General features: G+C 38.1%; 1 protein-coding gene across 1 annotated transcript in view; it reads right to left on the reverse strand.

The window, feature by feature from the left end:
- Window positions 1-2,503: 2,503 nt before the first annotated feature.
- Window positions 2,504-17,496, reverse strand: part of LOC123518598 (putative transcription factor SPT20 homolog-like 2) — a 298,506-nt gene continuing 283,513 nt past the window's right edge. The window contains 3 exon segments of the mRNA XM_045279496.1: window positions 2,504-6,070; window positions 15,825-15,923; window positions 16,503-16,643. Coding sequence (XP_045135431.1) covers window positions 5,786-6,070; window positions 15,825-15,923; window positions 16,503-16,643 — 525 coding nt within the window. The 3' untranslated portion in view covers window positions 2,504-5,785.

Here is a 17,496-nt window from a genome sequence, read left to right on the forward strand (position 1 = left end):
TAGAAATAGTTTAAAAATAATACTTCTAGCTGCATTTATTAAACTTCATCAGTCCTCTCTTACTTAATCACACTCTTTATCTTTTCCTTCTCATTTTTTACCTTTTTGTAGAATTGGAAATAGTTTAAAAATAATACTTCTAGTTGCATTTATTAAAATTGAGAAAATTTAAGGAAAAGTTGGTATATTAAAAAATACAAAGTATTGCTTACCACAAGAATCACAGACTTAGCAAAAAAAAAAAAAAAAAAAAAAAAAAAAAAAAAAAAAAATTACTAGATACTACTGTTTATATAAAAAAAATAAATAAAATACTAGATACTACTGTTTATATGAAATGCTTAAATTAAAAAGAATTAAACATTTCCTGATGGAAGTCTGTTGGATTCACAAGGGAACATTTGTGTTATTCTACACAAAACAGCCCAGCACTTTTATCATGCTACCCTTGAGATTCTGGTCTGGTAGCTCTGGGAGGTCAGTTATTATGGTTATAAGCATAAAAATATTGCAAATGACTCCATCATTTTGAGTATTTTTAGTAAATGTGGTAGATGTACAATTGACTATAAAAAATCCAGCAACCTCAGTACCTGAAAACTGCTGAATTAAAAAAAAAAAATACACATTTCTAATGTACAAATAAATGTTGTATAATAATATTAAGAAAAATTGACAAGTACTTGTACATAAAATTATGGCCAACAACTTAACACATGAAGGCTGTGTGAAGCAAAGTTTGTTTAAGTTTGGGAAAATGTAATTTTTGATGCTTAAATTAATTTCTTCACTTACCTGTTTTCCATACAAAAAACTAGCAGTTCCACTGTTTCACTTACTTTCGTCTGCCGAAATTTAAAAAAAATTCCACCTAGCACTACGCCTGCCAGCGCGGTACCCGGCGCTGCTGATCGGATTGGCTGTGCTGCCCCTCGGTTAGTTCTCATGTGTATTGAATCAGACTGGGGGGAGGAAGGGAGGGCACTTGTTTTTGTATGAAAAACAGGTAAGTGAATTAATTTTAGCATTAAAAATTACATTTGTATCACAGACATCTGTTTTTCATATAAAAAAAAGCTAACAAAATTAGCAGACTCCAACATTTAAGGAGGTGGGAGTCAACATGATGTGGCAGGTGTAGAGGGTGAAATAACTGTCCATTGTGGAGACACTAGCCTGTGGTAGAGGTTGATATGGAGAAAGAGGGTGCTGGAGAATGCAACCAAGTGCATGGGAGTAGTCCTTGACCTATGTGTCTCAAGAATTGGAGCCCTAGGTGACCAGTGGTGAGTGTCCTACAAGCATGCAGATGCCCATGACTGGAGGTGTGAGCTGAGAAGAGTGCTCAGTCCCAGCTACTGACCCTTTATCCCCTGGCTGAAGGTGCCAGGATGGGACGAAAGATCCCCCAAGAAAAGCAACCTGGAGCGTACTTCCTAAGGTTGTGCATGGCCAGGTGCAGTAGTTAGTCAACCACGTGTCCAGCGGCAACCACTGGACCCAAGGCAAAGATATCTGCCTCGTCTTACTATTTCCTGGAGTTAATGGTCAGCAAAGACCAACTGCGTCCTCCAGCAGGCCACCCCCAAGATAGTGAGAACAGAGCAGTTCTTCCACATGAGCATAGACGTAGCAATGCCACGGATGTCGTGGGCACGGACCTCAAGCTCGCGGCAGGAAGAGTCAGGGAAAGAAGTGTGGGCTGACTTGATGATATCCTGGAGGAAGAAGGAAATTGTCCATTGTCCCCTGAATAGAAGAAAGTGCCTTAATTAACAGACTGCAATGTGCCTACGTTACAGGAGACATTACAAAATGGTTGAGCAACGGAACTACAGTAAAACCTCGCTTGATGAACGTCTCTAAGGACGAACAATTCGCGAGACGACCAAAAAATTTGTCAATATATCGACCCAGGGGACGAACGATATTTCGGGGGACAAACGCGGTTAAACAGCTCGCCTGCCCGTTTGTGTGATAGCCAACCCGGCTATCACACAACAACAAAACAAAAGCACAAAGAAAATAAAACAGAACATACGAAAAATATTACATAACATAATCTCCGTGCCACCACGATTTTCTCCTATTTTTCCTGGGCATGGTGATGTTACCGACGCGCTCTACTGTAGCTTCCTCGGCTTTATCCTCTCTGCTATAATGGGGCCCCACATAGCGGCACTGACTTGTGATGCTACACAGCTGTTGTGTAGCTCTGGCATGCTGCGCACATCCCAAGTCCTCTCTCATGACTGTCTTCTCAGATCTTGTCTGTCTTCCTCCCCATCCTCCTCTCCTCCATTCCATCATGCCATCAACGTCCAGTCTCTCAAGTAAATAACCTTTCCTTTTTTATTCATTCTATTATCATTTTGAAAGCATTTAGGTAAGAAAACAATGTAGGCTTTTTATAATTATTTTGTTCATGTCATGCATACATTAAAGGTCTATTTTGAATGGGTTTTATGGGCAAAAGTATGATTTTTTTTTTGGTCTGGAACGGATTAACCCTTAGCCGGCGGTGGAACTATATATAGACGGTCCTGATTGTATCAAAAATTTGTGGGATGACTATATATAGACTCGTCTCCAAAATTTATCCCTTGTATTTCTAAGCATCGACTATATATAGACGGCCACGTGTGAGTGCCCCCGAGCCACAAAAATGATAACTGGCAAGTCAAGAGTGGCCTTGGTGTACGTGACTTCTCACACTCATACCACACTCTGTTCCCAGCTTTCAGGCAGGGTGGAGTGCTCCTGTCTGCCTGTCATTCCACCAATATAGTATTATTTCTTGGACATATTTGGGAATTTTAGGCACAACCATGCTTCCTACAAGGAGGAGAATCACTGATGAGGATTTACAGCTGATTCTAGCGCATGATTTAGATGATGAGTTAGTAAGAGAGGAAACCATCACATAACTGAAAAAGCAAAAAACAAAAACAAAAATAATTGGGAGGGTGGAGGGAAACCACATCCAGGTCACAAGTCCTGGACACATTTTTTAATGTGGGTGTGAGTGACTCCATTATCCTAGTAAACATATAAAGAAATTTCACTTTAAAGCCTAAAGTTTGATTTGAGAAACTTGTAAACACGGCGCGAAATTGCGGTAGAGTCTATATAAAGATGCTGTCAAAACGTAACAAAATGCGGTGTAACTAAATTTATGCTGCACACCAGTAGGCGGCAGAAGCTATATATAGACGATTCACATTTTAGGAGACAGCCAACGTCCACTGCCGCCGGCTAGGGGTTAATGGTATTTCAATACATTCTTATGGGTAAAATTGATTCATGGGACGAACAAATCGGGTGACGAACAAGATTTAGGAACAAATTATGGTTGTGAGCTGAGGTTTTACTGTATGGGAATGTTTTGCCTTAGCGAACCTCCTGTGCCTCAAACCACACTGGTACTTATAGGCGGCGAGGACTTTATCACTGCTCCAAGTAGAACACTCACCACACCTCTTACCTGGTTTGCGGATATCCCTGCAATTAACACAAACAGAATGAGGGTCCTGCAGGAAACTACCCAAGACCCTGCTGCAGTCTGGTCTCAAGCAAACCCGTGTAGAAGGCTTACACGATGACTGAGCCAGAAAAACCAGCGTGGAAGCAGCCATGTCCGTCAGCAAACCACTCTCCTGAGTAGCAGCAGGCTGCTCTGGATGAGCATTCTGCCCATTAAGATCCTTGCCATGAAAACAGGAAGAAACTGACAGAGAAAGCACTTGAAAAGTTCAAGAAGCAAAACAGGGATGGAAGCACAGCACGTGAGAACACAATGCACGCCGAGAATTAACTGTGGGGCAGTGCAGCCGATCCCATCAGCAGTGCCGGGCACTGCGGTGGCAGGCGTAGCGCCAGGCAGAATTTTTTAAAATCTCGGTGCACGAAAGTAAGTGAAACAGTGGAACTGCTAGTTTTTTGTAAGAAAAACAGAGTCTGTGATAGAAACTGGTCATACGATTCTCTGCAGTTATTTATAATACAGATGTACCTTAAGATACGAGTTTATTTCATTCCGTGATAGAGCTCATATCTCAAAACAATATTTCCCATTGAAATAAACTGAAATGGCATTAATCTGTTTCAGTCTCTCCTCCCAAAAAATACCCGTTTTTTTTTTTCAGGTAAGAAAAAGGTATTTATAAATAATTATTGCACAAAAATATAATAAAACATAACAAAAGATAACATAAATAGATAAATTACTCTTATAAAGTATATTTATGTGGGAGAATGCATTCCACATGGTGTTACCCTACCACATTCCCAACCCTCACTTAAGACTGTCCATCAGCTGGTGTGTACAAATATAGCCACCCACAAAAGACTGACTGCTCTAATAATCACAGAAGAGCTCATTGACGATTCCGTAAACCTTACTCATTGAATAATTGAAGTTTTAAGTAAGAGAGAGAGAGAGAGAGAGAGAGAGAGAGAGAGAGAGAGAGAGAGAGAGAGAGAGAGAGAGAGAGAGAGAGAGAGAGAGAGAGAGAGAGAGAGAGAGAGAGAGAGAGAGAGAGAGAGAGAGAGAGAGAGAGAGAGAGGAAAGGCTAAACTGCCATAGCTGGCGTAGAGGTTTGTTTACATTCCTCCCCTCCGTGATAAGCATCAATGGAGAAGGTAGGCGGAGATAGGAGAAATCTGTTTTGCCTTTTCAGTTACATATACATGCATACTTTATCAATGCATGAAAATATATATAATAAAAGTAAAAGTTTATTTAGTGTTCTTACCTTGGGAACACATGTTTTCGGCTAATAGTGATAAATGGTGGAGGAGGAGGAGGAGGAGGAGGAGGAGGAGGAGGAGGAGGAGGAGGAGGAGGAGGAGGAGGAGGAGGAGGAGGAGGAGGAGGAGGAGGAGGAGGGAGGGAGGGAGGGAGGGAGGGAGGGAGGGATGCAGGCACCATTCACACATAAACATTACACACAAAACTGCATTTTCTTTAGACATTAAAAAGAAGTCAATAAATAATGTGAAAATGATGAAAAAACAATCACAGTGCAAGAGACGTAGATAGTAGCTCAGCTGAAGCTAGACCGATGTGCCAAGCCGCCGACTACAGCGGCAAAATCGCCAAGCATGACTCGTATCTCAAGGTGCCACTGTAATACTTTATTGCATCAAAGAAGGACATCATTTACTCATTGTTACTGATACCATTAATTTTATAATAAAAACAGTTGGGAATCATGCAGATTTTTTTAATATTGGGGGCAAGATTCTGCAGTATTTTAAGGACCATCCTGGAGTCAGGAATTCTTAATAATAGTCCAGCAAGCCTCAGGTCCAGAAGTTGCAGGATTTGGCAGGCTCAACCAGTATATGATGCATACATTAAATAAAAATAGACTACCTCTACCATGCTATAAAAGAAGAAAATTAGACACTAAGTGAAAAGCAAATGAACTTTTTTTAGCATTTTCATTTTCTCTTCCATTGACAAAACATGATGTTTGTATTTTACTCTACTTTTCTTTGAATTCATAATGGGGTTATACCATAGCAAATGAATGATTAAATGAGAAGAAATGCCTGTCAGCTGTTGCAAGCAGGACCACCACACATGATTTCATAGTACAGCGCCAACACAACAAAAAAACAGCGGCATCCAGAAAACAATGGCACTCTAATTCAGTAAATTTAAAAAGTTGCTTAGACATTAATGCTGGAAAACTTGTTTCCAGAATACCGATTGCCAGATTTTTAGTAGTCAACTGTACTACTGGTGTTTTTTTTTTTTTTTTCATTGCTGTTACTGTTGTTATTGTTGTTGCTGCTGCTGTTGTTGTTGTTGTTGTTGCTGTTGTTGTTGCTGTTGCTGTTGTTGTTGCTGCTGCTGTTGTTGTTGCTGTTGTTGTTGTTGTTGCTGTTGTTGCTGTTGCTGTTGCTGCTGCTGCTGTTGCTGTTGCTGCTGTTGTGGCTGCGGCTGCTGCTGCTGCTGTTGCTGCTGCTGTGGCTGCTGTGTGAGTTTGGCAAGAGCAGCCAATTTCTGCTGTACATGTGTGAGATTGCTTATTGAGTTGGTCTTCTGTAGGGCCAACTGGAGCTGCCACAGGGAGAGAAAAAGAGAGTATAATAAACTTGAAGGAAAAGTAGCATGCATTGGAACATCAATACATCAAACTTCTTTGGAAAAAGTCCAGGTTAACATATTAGTACAGTAACATATTTGCTGTGTCTGAATGTCTTTACAGTTAATCTTTTATTTTTTTAGTGAACATGGCTTATTTCACATATATCTTTTTTCATAAAGTGTATTCAGCAATACATCATGCTGTCATTATTAATGACTGATGGATGATGCAAGACAAAATTACATACGCTAAAGGGAAATTTAATCTTCATCATTTCTTTGTTGAATGTTTGGGTGGAAAGGGTGCTGATACCCTGCCCATTCACTCAAGAGTGAGATGATACACCTGAATCTTCATCTTGCAACTCTTCATGACCAGTCCCTTGTTAGCCACTTTGTACATAATAGAAACCATGGTAGGGGAAGAAAAGACTGGAATTTGGAAAGGCAGACACTACACATTTTGGATGTTTACATCAAGCTAAAAATTTGAGAAAGGAATTCATTGTAATTCATTACATGTATATTGGATACAATATATTGCAATAAGCCTCTTTGTAAACAGGGTATTTACCTAGTTGTAGTTTTACAGGGCCTGGGCTTTATGCTCGTGTGGCCCCATCTCCATATCTACACTTATCCAATTTTTCTTTAAAACTATTTACACTCTTTGCTGACACCACTTCCTCACTCAAACTGTTCCAAGTTTCAACACATCTTTGTGGGAAACTAAATTTTTTAACATCTCTCAGACATCTTCCCTTCCTCAGTTTCTTACTATGCGATCTTGTGCTTCTAATGTCATATTCTTCTCTCAGGATTAATTTCTCATTATCCACTTGATCCATTCCATTAATCAATTTATAAACTTGTATCAGATCCCCTCTCTCTTCTCTGTTCCAGGGTTGGTAGATCCATTGCTTTTAGTCTCTCCTCATATGTCATCCCTTTAAATTCTGGAACCATTCTTGTAGCCATTTTTTGTAGTCTCTCCAATTTCCTTATGTGTTTCTTTTTATTGGGGGGAGTCCATACAACTCCTGTATATTCCAATCTAGGTCTTATTTTAGTACTTATCAATTTCATCATTTCTTTGTCCATATAGTGAAATGCTAATCCAATATTCCTTAGCAAATTATATGTCTCTGAAAATTCTATCAATATGGCTTACAGGTTGATTGTTTTCTTCCATTGTCACTCCCAAGTCCTTTTCCTTTTTTACTTTTTCTAGTTCTACTCCATCTCCCATCTTATAGATTTCCACTGGTCGTCTTTCACTTTTTCCCATTTCCATGACATGGCTGTTGTCTACATTGAATTCCATCTCCCATCTTTTACTCCATTTCCAGATCTTGTTTAAGTGTGTGTGTGTGTGTGTGTGTGTGTGTGTGTGTGTGTGTGTGTGTGTGTGTGTGTGTGTGTGTGTGTGTGTATTTACCTAATTTACCTAATTGTAACATACGGGAAAGGAGCTATGCTCGTACTGTCCCGTCTCCATATCTACTAATGTCCAGCTTTTTCTAAAAATCATGAATATTCCTTGCGTTGACCACTTCCACGTCTAAACTATTCCATGCTTCCACCCTTCTATGAGGGAAGCTATATTTTTCACATCTCTCCTATAAGTGGCCATTTTAGTTTTTCCCATGCCCTCTCGACACTCTTTCATTCCACATACACAGATCTTCCCTATCCATTTTTCCATGCCAATCATCACTCTGTATATTGCTATCAGGTCTCCCTTTCTCTTCTGTTTTCCAGGGTCGGAAGTTGCATTCTGTTCAGTCTGTCTTCATAAGTCAAATCTCTTAAGTCAGGCACCATTTTGTTGCAGCCCTCTGTACTTTCTCTAGTTTCCTTATGTGTTTCTTAAAGTTCGAGCCCACTGTATTGTTGCATATTCAAGCCTTGGTCTTATCATTGCAGTAATTATTTTCTTCATCATTTCTTCATCTAAATATACGAACGCCACTCTTATGTTCCTCAATAAGTTCAATACTTCTCCAATTATTTTGTTTATATGTCTCTCTGGCGATAGGTCATTGGTAATTGTCACCCCAAGGTCTTTTTCTTCATGACTGGTTTTATGTCTTCATTTCCTATCTTGTACATACTCCTGATTCTTCTTTCACTCTTGCCAAACTCTAATTTCTTGCATTTTGTCGTGTTGAACTCCATTTGCCATGTACAGCTCCATTTCCATATTCTGTCCAAGTCTTCCTGGAGTAGTTCGCAATCTTTGTCACATCTCACTTTTCTTAACAATTTTGCATCGTCTGCAAATAGGCTCACATAACTGGACACCCCATCCACCATGTCATTTATGTAGACCGCAAACATTACTGGTGCCAACACTGATCCCTGTGGAACTCCACTCTCCACCAAGCCCCATTCTGATGGTCTGTCCTTAATTATTGTTCTCATTTCTCTTCCTACCAAAAGTCTTCCATCCATTTTAGTAAACTGCCATGCACTCCTCCTACCATTTCAAGTTTCCAGATCAGTCTCCGGTGTGGTACCTTATCAAAGGCCTTTTTTAAATCCAGATATATTCCATCAGCCCAACCATCTCTTTCCTGTATTACATCTATCACCCTCGAATAGTAACATATCAGGTTTGTCGTGCATGAACGCCCTTTTCTAAAACCAAATTGACACTCACAAAGTATGTCATTTTTCTCCAAGAAGTCTGTCCATCTATTCTTCACCACCCTCTCACACATCTTAGCTACCACACTTGTAAGTGACACTGGTCTATAGTTCAATGGGTCTCTCTTGTTACCTGATTTATAAATTGGGACAATGTTAGCTCTTTTCCAGTCTTGGGGCACTACACCTTCCCTTAATGAGGCATCAATTACTTCACAAACTTTTTCTGCCAGTTGCTCCCTGCATTCTCTTAAAATCCATCCTGATACCCCATCAGGTCCCACAGCTTTTCTCACTTCTAGACTCCCCATCATATTCTTGATCTCCTCCACAGTTACTTGAAACTCCTTCATAATCCCTTTCTGTTCCATTACCAGTGGTTTGTCAAAAGCAGTCTCCTTTGTGAATACCTTCCGAAAGCATCCATTCATAGCCTCTGCCATTTCCTGGGATCCTCACTGCATACTCCATTTACTTCTAAACTTTCAATACTTTCTCTATTTTTGATGTTGTTGTTCACATGTCTGTAAAAAGCCTTGGTTGGTCTTTACATTTATCAATTATATCCTTTTCTTGTTTCTTTCTTTCTTCTCTTCTAATCAACACATATTCATTTCTTGCTCTTTTGTAACTTTCCCACTGCTTAATCCGTCTTTTCCTTCTCCACCTCTTCCATGCATCCTCTTTTCTTGTTCTAGCCTTTTCACATCTATCGTTAAACCAGTCCTGCTTTCCAACTTCTCTATGTTGTCTTATTGGTACAAATTTTTCTCACCTTCTTTGTATATTTTTATAAATTCCTTCCACTTTTCATTTGCTCCTTAGCACTCTTGAATTTCATCCAATTTGTCTCTTGAAAGAATTTCTTTAGGTTTCCAAAATCTGTCTTGGCATAATTCCATCTTCCCACTTTATATTCTTCATTTCTTCTAGATTTCTCTTCATCTATCACCTTGAACTCCAAAACTGCATGATCACTCTTTGCTAAAGGGCACTCCACCCTCATCTCCTCAATGACCATTGGCTCTGTACTAAAGACCAAGTCCAGTCTTGACGATGCTCCCTCTCCTCCAAACCTAGTATCTTCTTTGACCCACTGAGTTAACACATTTTCCATTGCCAGTGTCAATAGTGTATTTCCCCATGTTGTCTCTGATCCTCCATTGACCAGTCCTCCCAACACACCTCTTTACAATTAAAATCTCCCATCATTATAGTTCGTTCACAGCCACCCAACATTTCTTCCAGACATGTTCCTGTATCTCTTATCATTTCTTCATATTCCTGTACTGACCATGCATTTGTCTTAGGTGGTACGTACACCACTATGTAGTGCCTCTTTTTCCTTCATTAGTTTCTGCTCTGATCTTTAGCACTTCTGCCTTTCCCATACCTTCTTTCACTTGATCCACCTTTATATCTTTTTTGACCAGCAACATCACTCCTCCTCCCATCTTACCTACTCTATTTCTTTTCCAAACATTATATTTCCCTTCTCCAACCATCATCAGGTCTTCTCCCTCTCTCAGTTTTGTTTCAGTAAGACCCACAATATCTGGGTTCTTATCCCTCAAGTAATCGTTGAGTTCTAAAATCCCCGATATCACTCCATTTATGTTGGAATACATTACATTCCGCTCATACGTAAGTTTCTTTAGTCCTGTGTGTGTGTGTGTGTGTGTGTGTGTGTGTGTGTGTGTGTGTGTGTGTGTGTGTGTGTGTGTGTGTGTGTGTGTGTGTGTGTGTGTGTGTGTAGAATTTTCTAACATCCTAAGTCCTAGTGAATTACTAATGAAATACTGCAATATTTCATTAATAATTCATTATCACTCACTGCCACGGAGTCCAGGTTATCCTCATGGCATGAGTGTATATGAATACTAAGATATGATATCCATTACAGCAGGCAATAGAGGAGTGGAAACAAATTTAATATCGTGGTGAAAGACAATATGCCAAGCTAAAAGGGTCACAAGAAGAAGAAGAAGCGGCCAAGTCGCCATGAGTCTCCGCTTCGTCTGTGGCCGCTTTCGTCATCTCTGCTTTATTTTTTGGTATTCCATGTAAGATTTCACTTTATGCATTACAAAACAATCCTTTCTTGGGGGCAAGGTTTGTAAAAAGCTAATAGAAATGTTGTTTTGTGAACATAAATGCATATATAAGACAGTAACACCACTTCCAGAGGTGGTGTCCCCAGCAACCTCAGAGCAACCTGATAGCAACCTTATCACCGTCCCTCCAAGCATTCATGGCAGCCATTTCACGGCAGGAGGTTGCTCTGACATTGTTAAAGAATCTTGGATCCAGCTCCAGGAGCGCTAGAGACAGGCGGGGAGCCAGACAATTAAAGCAAAGCTGCCGCATTCGGTCCCTCACCCAGCAAATTCAAACCCAGAAAATTCGCTAAAGCGGATGTGGTTGTACGTTATGCGGACTTTTTGGTCTAACTTTATATAGTACGTTAAACCGGAAATTTGTTAGGCGAACGTTCATTAAGTGGATTATTACTGGATATATATATATATATATATATATATATATATATATATATATATATATATATATATATATATATATATATATATATATATATATATATATATATATATATATATATATATATATATATATATATATATATATATATATATATATATATATATATATATATATATAATATATATATATATATATATATATATATATATATATATATATATATATATATATATATATATATATATATAGTGAACCCTCAGAATAGAATCTGAACACAGGGAGTTCTAGAAGGCTACTGAAGTACTGACTTGGTTGAGATCCAAGATAGTTTTCCCCACATGAAATAATGTAAATAATTTTCATCTGTTCCAAGACTTCTGGGGCCGTATTTATAAAACTATGATTCGACATAAGGGAAACATAAGTCCACAAGATGGCAGACACCATGACTTACGTGAAACATAAGCCTTATGTCTAACGTTAAGTCATCATAAACTCGCAGTCCCGTTATGTTTGGGTGGGAGCAAGAATAGCATCGCTATGTCGAATCATAAGAGTCAACTGGTGGAGGCAGTGGGACAGCGACGACGCCACCTGAAAAGTTTTCATGATTGTAGAGACGTGTTGGCTGAACTAAGTGACTCAGAACTGATAAGAGGTATCAGTTAGAGCATGCAGCCAAGATATATGGGGCTGACATGCAAGGATTCTTTGGGAAAGTGAACTCTAGTAGGGGTGTGAGAGGGAGACGGTGACAGCTGGATGTCACCTTGAGGGTGACAGTGGTCAACCCAGTAAAAAAAATGGCTTCTGACACTATATTTACGACCTCTGCCTAGTACACACTCCAACTACAATAGATAAGTTTTGCAACATTAATATTTTTCATATTAGACAGTTTGTTTCATTCATTCCATATTGCACATATACTCTTCATTGTTTATGGTTAATTTTCACAATTGTCACTTTACTCTCAGTGAGTTTAGTGGGTTAGATTAGGGTGCTATTACATCTCATGGCATAAAGAAAAAGTTCTCAGCAAACTAGTTGCTCACATTATAATACAGTGGTACATATCTTTACCACTGGAAATTGTTAGCTCCTAAGATATTAGTTTTACCAAATTTATCATTAAGGTAAATCAGGTTAGGTTGAGTTAAGTTAGTTTAGTTTAGGGAAGTATATAGTTGGTTTGATTATATTTAGTTCATTGTTAAAGTAGATCTTCCTCCCCCAAAAAAGTAGTTTCATTACAAAATGTTAGATAGGTGCACCTATATATATGTATATAAATATAAATATATATATATATATATATATATATATATATATATATATATATATATATATATATATATATATATAATTTTATTTTATTCTTTTATTCATTAACTTTCTTTCTTTCACAGATGGTGCTCAAACTCTACAACCCGTTGCTACATCATCCACCAAGACGGTGGATGTCTAGGCACCAGTAGGAGGTTCAGCCGTGTTAGGCGTTGGAAGTGCTGCCGTAGCATTTCCATCTGTACTGTTATAACCAATGACAACAAATGTTACTTAAACCATCACAAGCATATTTATTGTAGATCTATCTCACTATCTATATAAGAGGTAAACAATCCTCTCAAGGAGGAAGTATCCAAGACAAGGCACCCTTCCTTCTTCCTGCCCCCATACTCCTCATACACAGTGTAAGTGTATATGGTGTGTGTGTGGTTGCCTCAGTTTTGCTGTCCTGTTCCTGGAGGAGGGTGTTGACTTTGTCTGTACATAGATAGATAGTTAATGCCCCTACACTTCAGCTTTAAAGATATTTTGTATGCTCTTATTGATATTTTCAGCAGTAGGGTAATGTGCTGTTATTGTGTTGCAGACAGGTGCTGAGTGCACTTGTCATTCAGACACATTCATGTGTGGATGCATTTCTTGTGAGCTGCCATTTCCAACCATATACACACCTTCTATAATTGAATATCAACATCGGAAAATCTTCAAATCAATAAGACCCATCAATTTGATTAGCTTAAGTTACTGAAGTTATACTCTGTTAGTTTAGAGTTAAAGTTAGTTATGTGTAACCTGGCAGAAGTTGTCCTTTACACTTGGAAGCATTAAATACAATAAATGGATAGTTTGTTGCCTGTGTTTCTCCAAACCTAAGCAGTGTGTTTATAAAGGAAGGCAGGTGGGTATTACTGAATGTTTGAGGAAGCGTGAATGTGAGGTATAGGAGGGTAAGAAAGAAGTGGTGTAGTGTGTGGCAAATGATAAAAGCAAAGGAGTGGCAAAAAAAGGGTGTGTTCTCTTAATGTCACCTAGAATGTGGGAGGATAAAGATATACAAGGGTGGAATGGTTAATACTTTTTAAAACCAAGATGATCCATATGTGTATGGAATGATTTAGTAACTCAAATTCTTGTGTATGTCATCAAGGGGCTTGGGAGGTGGACCACTTCCTACATCAAATAGATCCATTATTAAAGTGACCAATAACATTCAATGCTTCAATACAAGCTTTCATAAAGCATAGCAATGTAGGCTTTCCTATCCAAAAATGGGAGGGGAATAATGCCTTGCATGCTTACTTTATCAATTAGCACTGCTGCCTTATTGTGCTTGCCTAAATATCTTTTACTTAAGTACCTTAAATAGGCTTGTGCAAGAAAAACCAGTTTTACAAGTGCACATTACAAGTGTCATTACAGATTGTTACACCTTATCATTGTGAATATTTGTATCCCTAGACACACCTTCCATACTTGAATGTCAACACAGGAAATTATTCTTCAAATCAATGTACCTTAAGAGACATTGTTAGTTTAGGATAAGTTAGGTCATTGGAAATTATTCTTCAAATCAATGTACGTATCTTAACTGATATTGTTAGTTTAGGATAAGTTGGGTCACTTAAGGTTATTAGGTTGAAGTTAACAATGCAAATTGCTTGCTAACACAACAGTTGCTGCTTCGTTTCCTCATCTGTGGTGGGTGTGGTACATCTATCATGTCAGTAACAACCAACAACAAAACGAAGTAGCAGTATATGCGACTACACGTGCATGGGTCATATGCTGTTTGTTTACATTGGGTGAAGTGGAGTCAATGGACAGAGACACTATAATTAATTATGTTCGCCTTCAAATATACCTAAATTTCATATATTGTTAATTTTATTAATACAAAAATGCCTCAGAAATGTTTATTTGTTCAAATTATCATAACTGGATTAGTTTCAGTCCATAAGTTTCACCACTATGTTGCAGTTGGCATCCCTGTGCTAAGTCGAGCTAATGATGAGGCGTTACTGAGGCATAACTTTGCCACCTATGTCGCATCATAGCTACGATCACTTATGTCTCGCTAACGAAAGTTTTATAAATATGGGCCCTGATTCTTACCTAAGGAAATAATTATGGTACTAATGGCCAACTTCACCACAGTGATCATGCCCAACCATAACAAACCAATGTCAGTCATTGTCATCTGGTCTAAGTCTAAATTTTTGGTCGATCTTAGGGGCACAATCTTTTGATTTTTTGGGGTCAAAGTCCGAATTGTACAAGGTCTGAGGAGTTTAAGGTGTGGGGTTTCATTGAATATATCTTCTGTACACAAACAGATAAACCATCATGCATCGGAGAGTTATGTTCTGAAAACCTGATAAATTGAAAATATTATACAGTAAGTAAAAAATAAATCACTATAAATTACATTGTACATTATATTCATAATACAATCATAGTACCACATAGAAATATACAGGTCAGTATATTAGTATAGTGGACCCTCAGACTTTTAACATGATTAGTTTCAGAAGGCTGTTTAATGTCCAAATTTTTTCAAGTCCAAAACAGTTTTTCCCAAAGGATACAAAGTAAATCATTTTAATCCATTTTGAGACTCCAAATTTCCACCTAAATAGATAAGAATTGAACTATATAAAACCAATATTATTTATTTTTTGGTGGCAACCTTCATGGCAAGTGCCACTTAAGCAGGTATTAAGAATATAGTGGGAGGTGGCAGCACAACCATTACCATAGTTAGTCCTTTGTGGTTTCATATCTGTTACACCTTATCACTAAAGTAGTTAAGAAATAATTTTGTTAGTTACGAGATCAGAGTACTTATATGAAATATTATTCAACAATCCTACCTGGTAAAGTGACTCTGGTCAAATGAAAAACTGGTTAAATATCCTGATTCCAGGTGGGAGTAAGAGCAAGATGACAATGCTGATTTAAAACAAAGTGGTAACTGATGTTTACTTCCCACCAACAATGCTAGCATCACCCAGATTCGCTGGATTTAGCCACTTTTGGGTTGTTCCAAGTCCGAATTTTGTTTCAACTCCGAGGATAAAAATTAGTGAAATTTTTGTTACAAGTCTGAATTGTTTTAATCTGAGGGTGACTGTACTACACTTGCATCATATCAATATGATATGGATGTCAATACTGAAAAACTTCCAGATTTTTTTTTTCAGACAGGTGATTTTCAGCTTGTATTAATGCAACTTGTAATTTTTTTAAAGTTTTGCACTATTTCACAGACAAAGGAAGCCCTACTTACTTGCTGCTTGGCCTTGAGTGTGACCACAGATGGCTGAGAAGTAGCAGTGTGAACTGAGCCAATGGCAGCCTCTCCTCCTGAGACCACAGTGCTGTTACCCTAAGATTGGGAAAAATATTAAATGATCCTAAAATACTTGAGTGTTTTACTTGCTGTTTTAACATGTCTCTGATATGACCCACTGGTGGATCATTAACTTTTATTCAATTAATTAAATTAAGAAAGCAATGAAATGAAGTAAACAGGAAGAAGTATAAAGAGGCATGTAACAAATATATTACAATAAGAAGAAAGGAAAAAAGAAATTTTGTAAAGGATATAGTGAAGAGACGAGAGTAGGATCCCATGCTTTTTATACATATATGAATGGAAAAATGACAAACAGAGAGATCATTACTAAATTAATTAAGGGAAACAACAGAAGAAATGAATGACCTCATGAATGAAAGCTTTAAATCAGTATTTAAAGGAGAGGGAGAGTTCGTAGACCAAGCAACCAGGTGATACACAAAAGACTAAGAAATGTTGTAGTACAAAAACTAAACAAATAAAACAAAAAAATAAATAAATAACTAAAATGTGGAAGTAAGGAAGGCACTCAGCAAGTTGTAGCCAGTGTAGCAAGAACATGCAAAGGGAAAGGTAATGAATGACAAACAAAGGAGTGGTAAGACTCACCTGACCAGTCTGTAGAGCCACCTGCACTGTCTGCTGTGGTAGGGAGGTGGCAGAGGTGCCTGTACCTGATACTGCCCCTCCACTTGTCACACTGCCACTTCCCCGGACAGAAGTAAACAGCTGTCCTCCCACGCCCTGAACCTACAGTGTGAGGACAAAATATCTGTGTCTAGTAATAATCATAATATACATAGATTGACATCTCTGAGTGATGAACCCTGTAATTATGTGCAAAAGCAAGCTTTATTTCAGAATCTTTCCATCACCAATTTAGCTTTAATAACTTTAATGTTTGTAACCTCCACAAACAGGTCAAAATCTTACAGTATGATAATCGCTTCCCTTTCATCTCAACAATTCTAATGTTATGCATTTCTCTGAGTTTAACTCCATATTCATCTGTGGCTCCATTCAAATATCTTATTTAGATCCCAAGTAATAATTCATTGCTTTCTTTGTTTTTCACTCTCTAACAACCTTAAACAGCTGTCTACTCCCTCTACCATATCACTAATATAGACTAAAAAGATGATTGGTGCTACTTCACTCCTTCTCTCAACTTAAACCTTCCAAACCTTGGTTTAACATAGCCTGTTCTTGTGCTATACATGATTGAAATGTCCCCCACAAAAATTACTTCAGCCTTCCATCACCTGAATCTCATGTGCTTTATATTTCTGATCAGAATCATGCCAATTTTGTTCTCCAACTTGCCATAACTCCTTCACTGAAAGAAAATGTCAAAATCTTTAAAGATCCAAATCCCCTCAAGATCTCTGGTATCTGACCAAAAACATCTCCAGTAACTTTACTTTTTCATCTTTTTTTTTATTTCACTCTAATGGCACCACTGCTATCTCATCTGTTCCTCAAGCTAAACTCTTTTCTCAAACAATTGCTAAAAACTCCACCTTGGATGATTCTGCGCTTGTGACTCCCTTTCCTCCCCTCTCAGACTGTTTCATGCCATAGATTAAAAATTCTTCATAATGAT

The sequence above is a fragment of the Portunus trituberculatus genome, chromosome 6 (genome assembly GCF_017591435.1).
Source record: "Portunus trituberculatus isolate SZX2019 chromosome 6, ASM1759143v1, whole genome shotgun sequence".
In the NCBI taxonomy this organism is placed as follows: Eukaryota; Metazoa; Arthropoda; class Malacostraca; order Decapoda; family Portunidae; genus Portunus; species Portunus trituberculatus.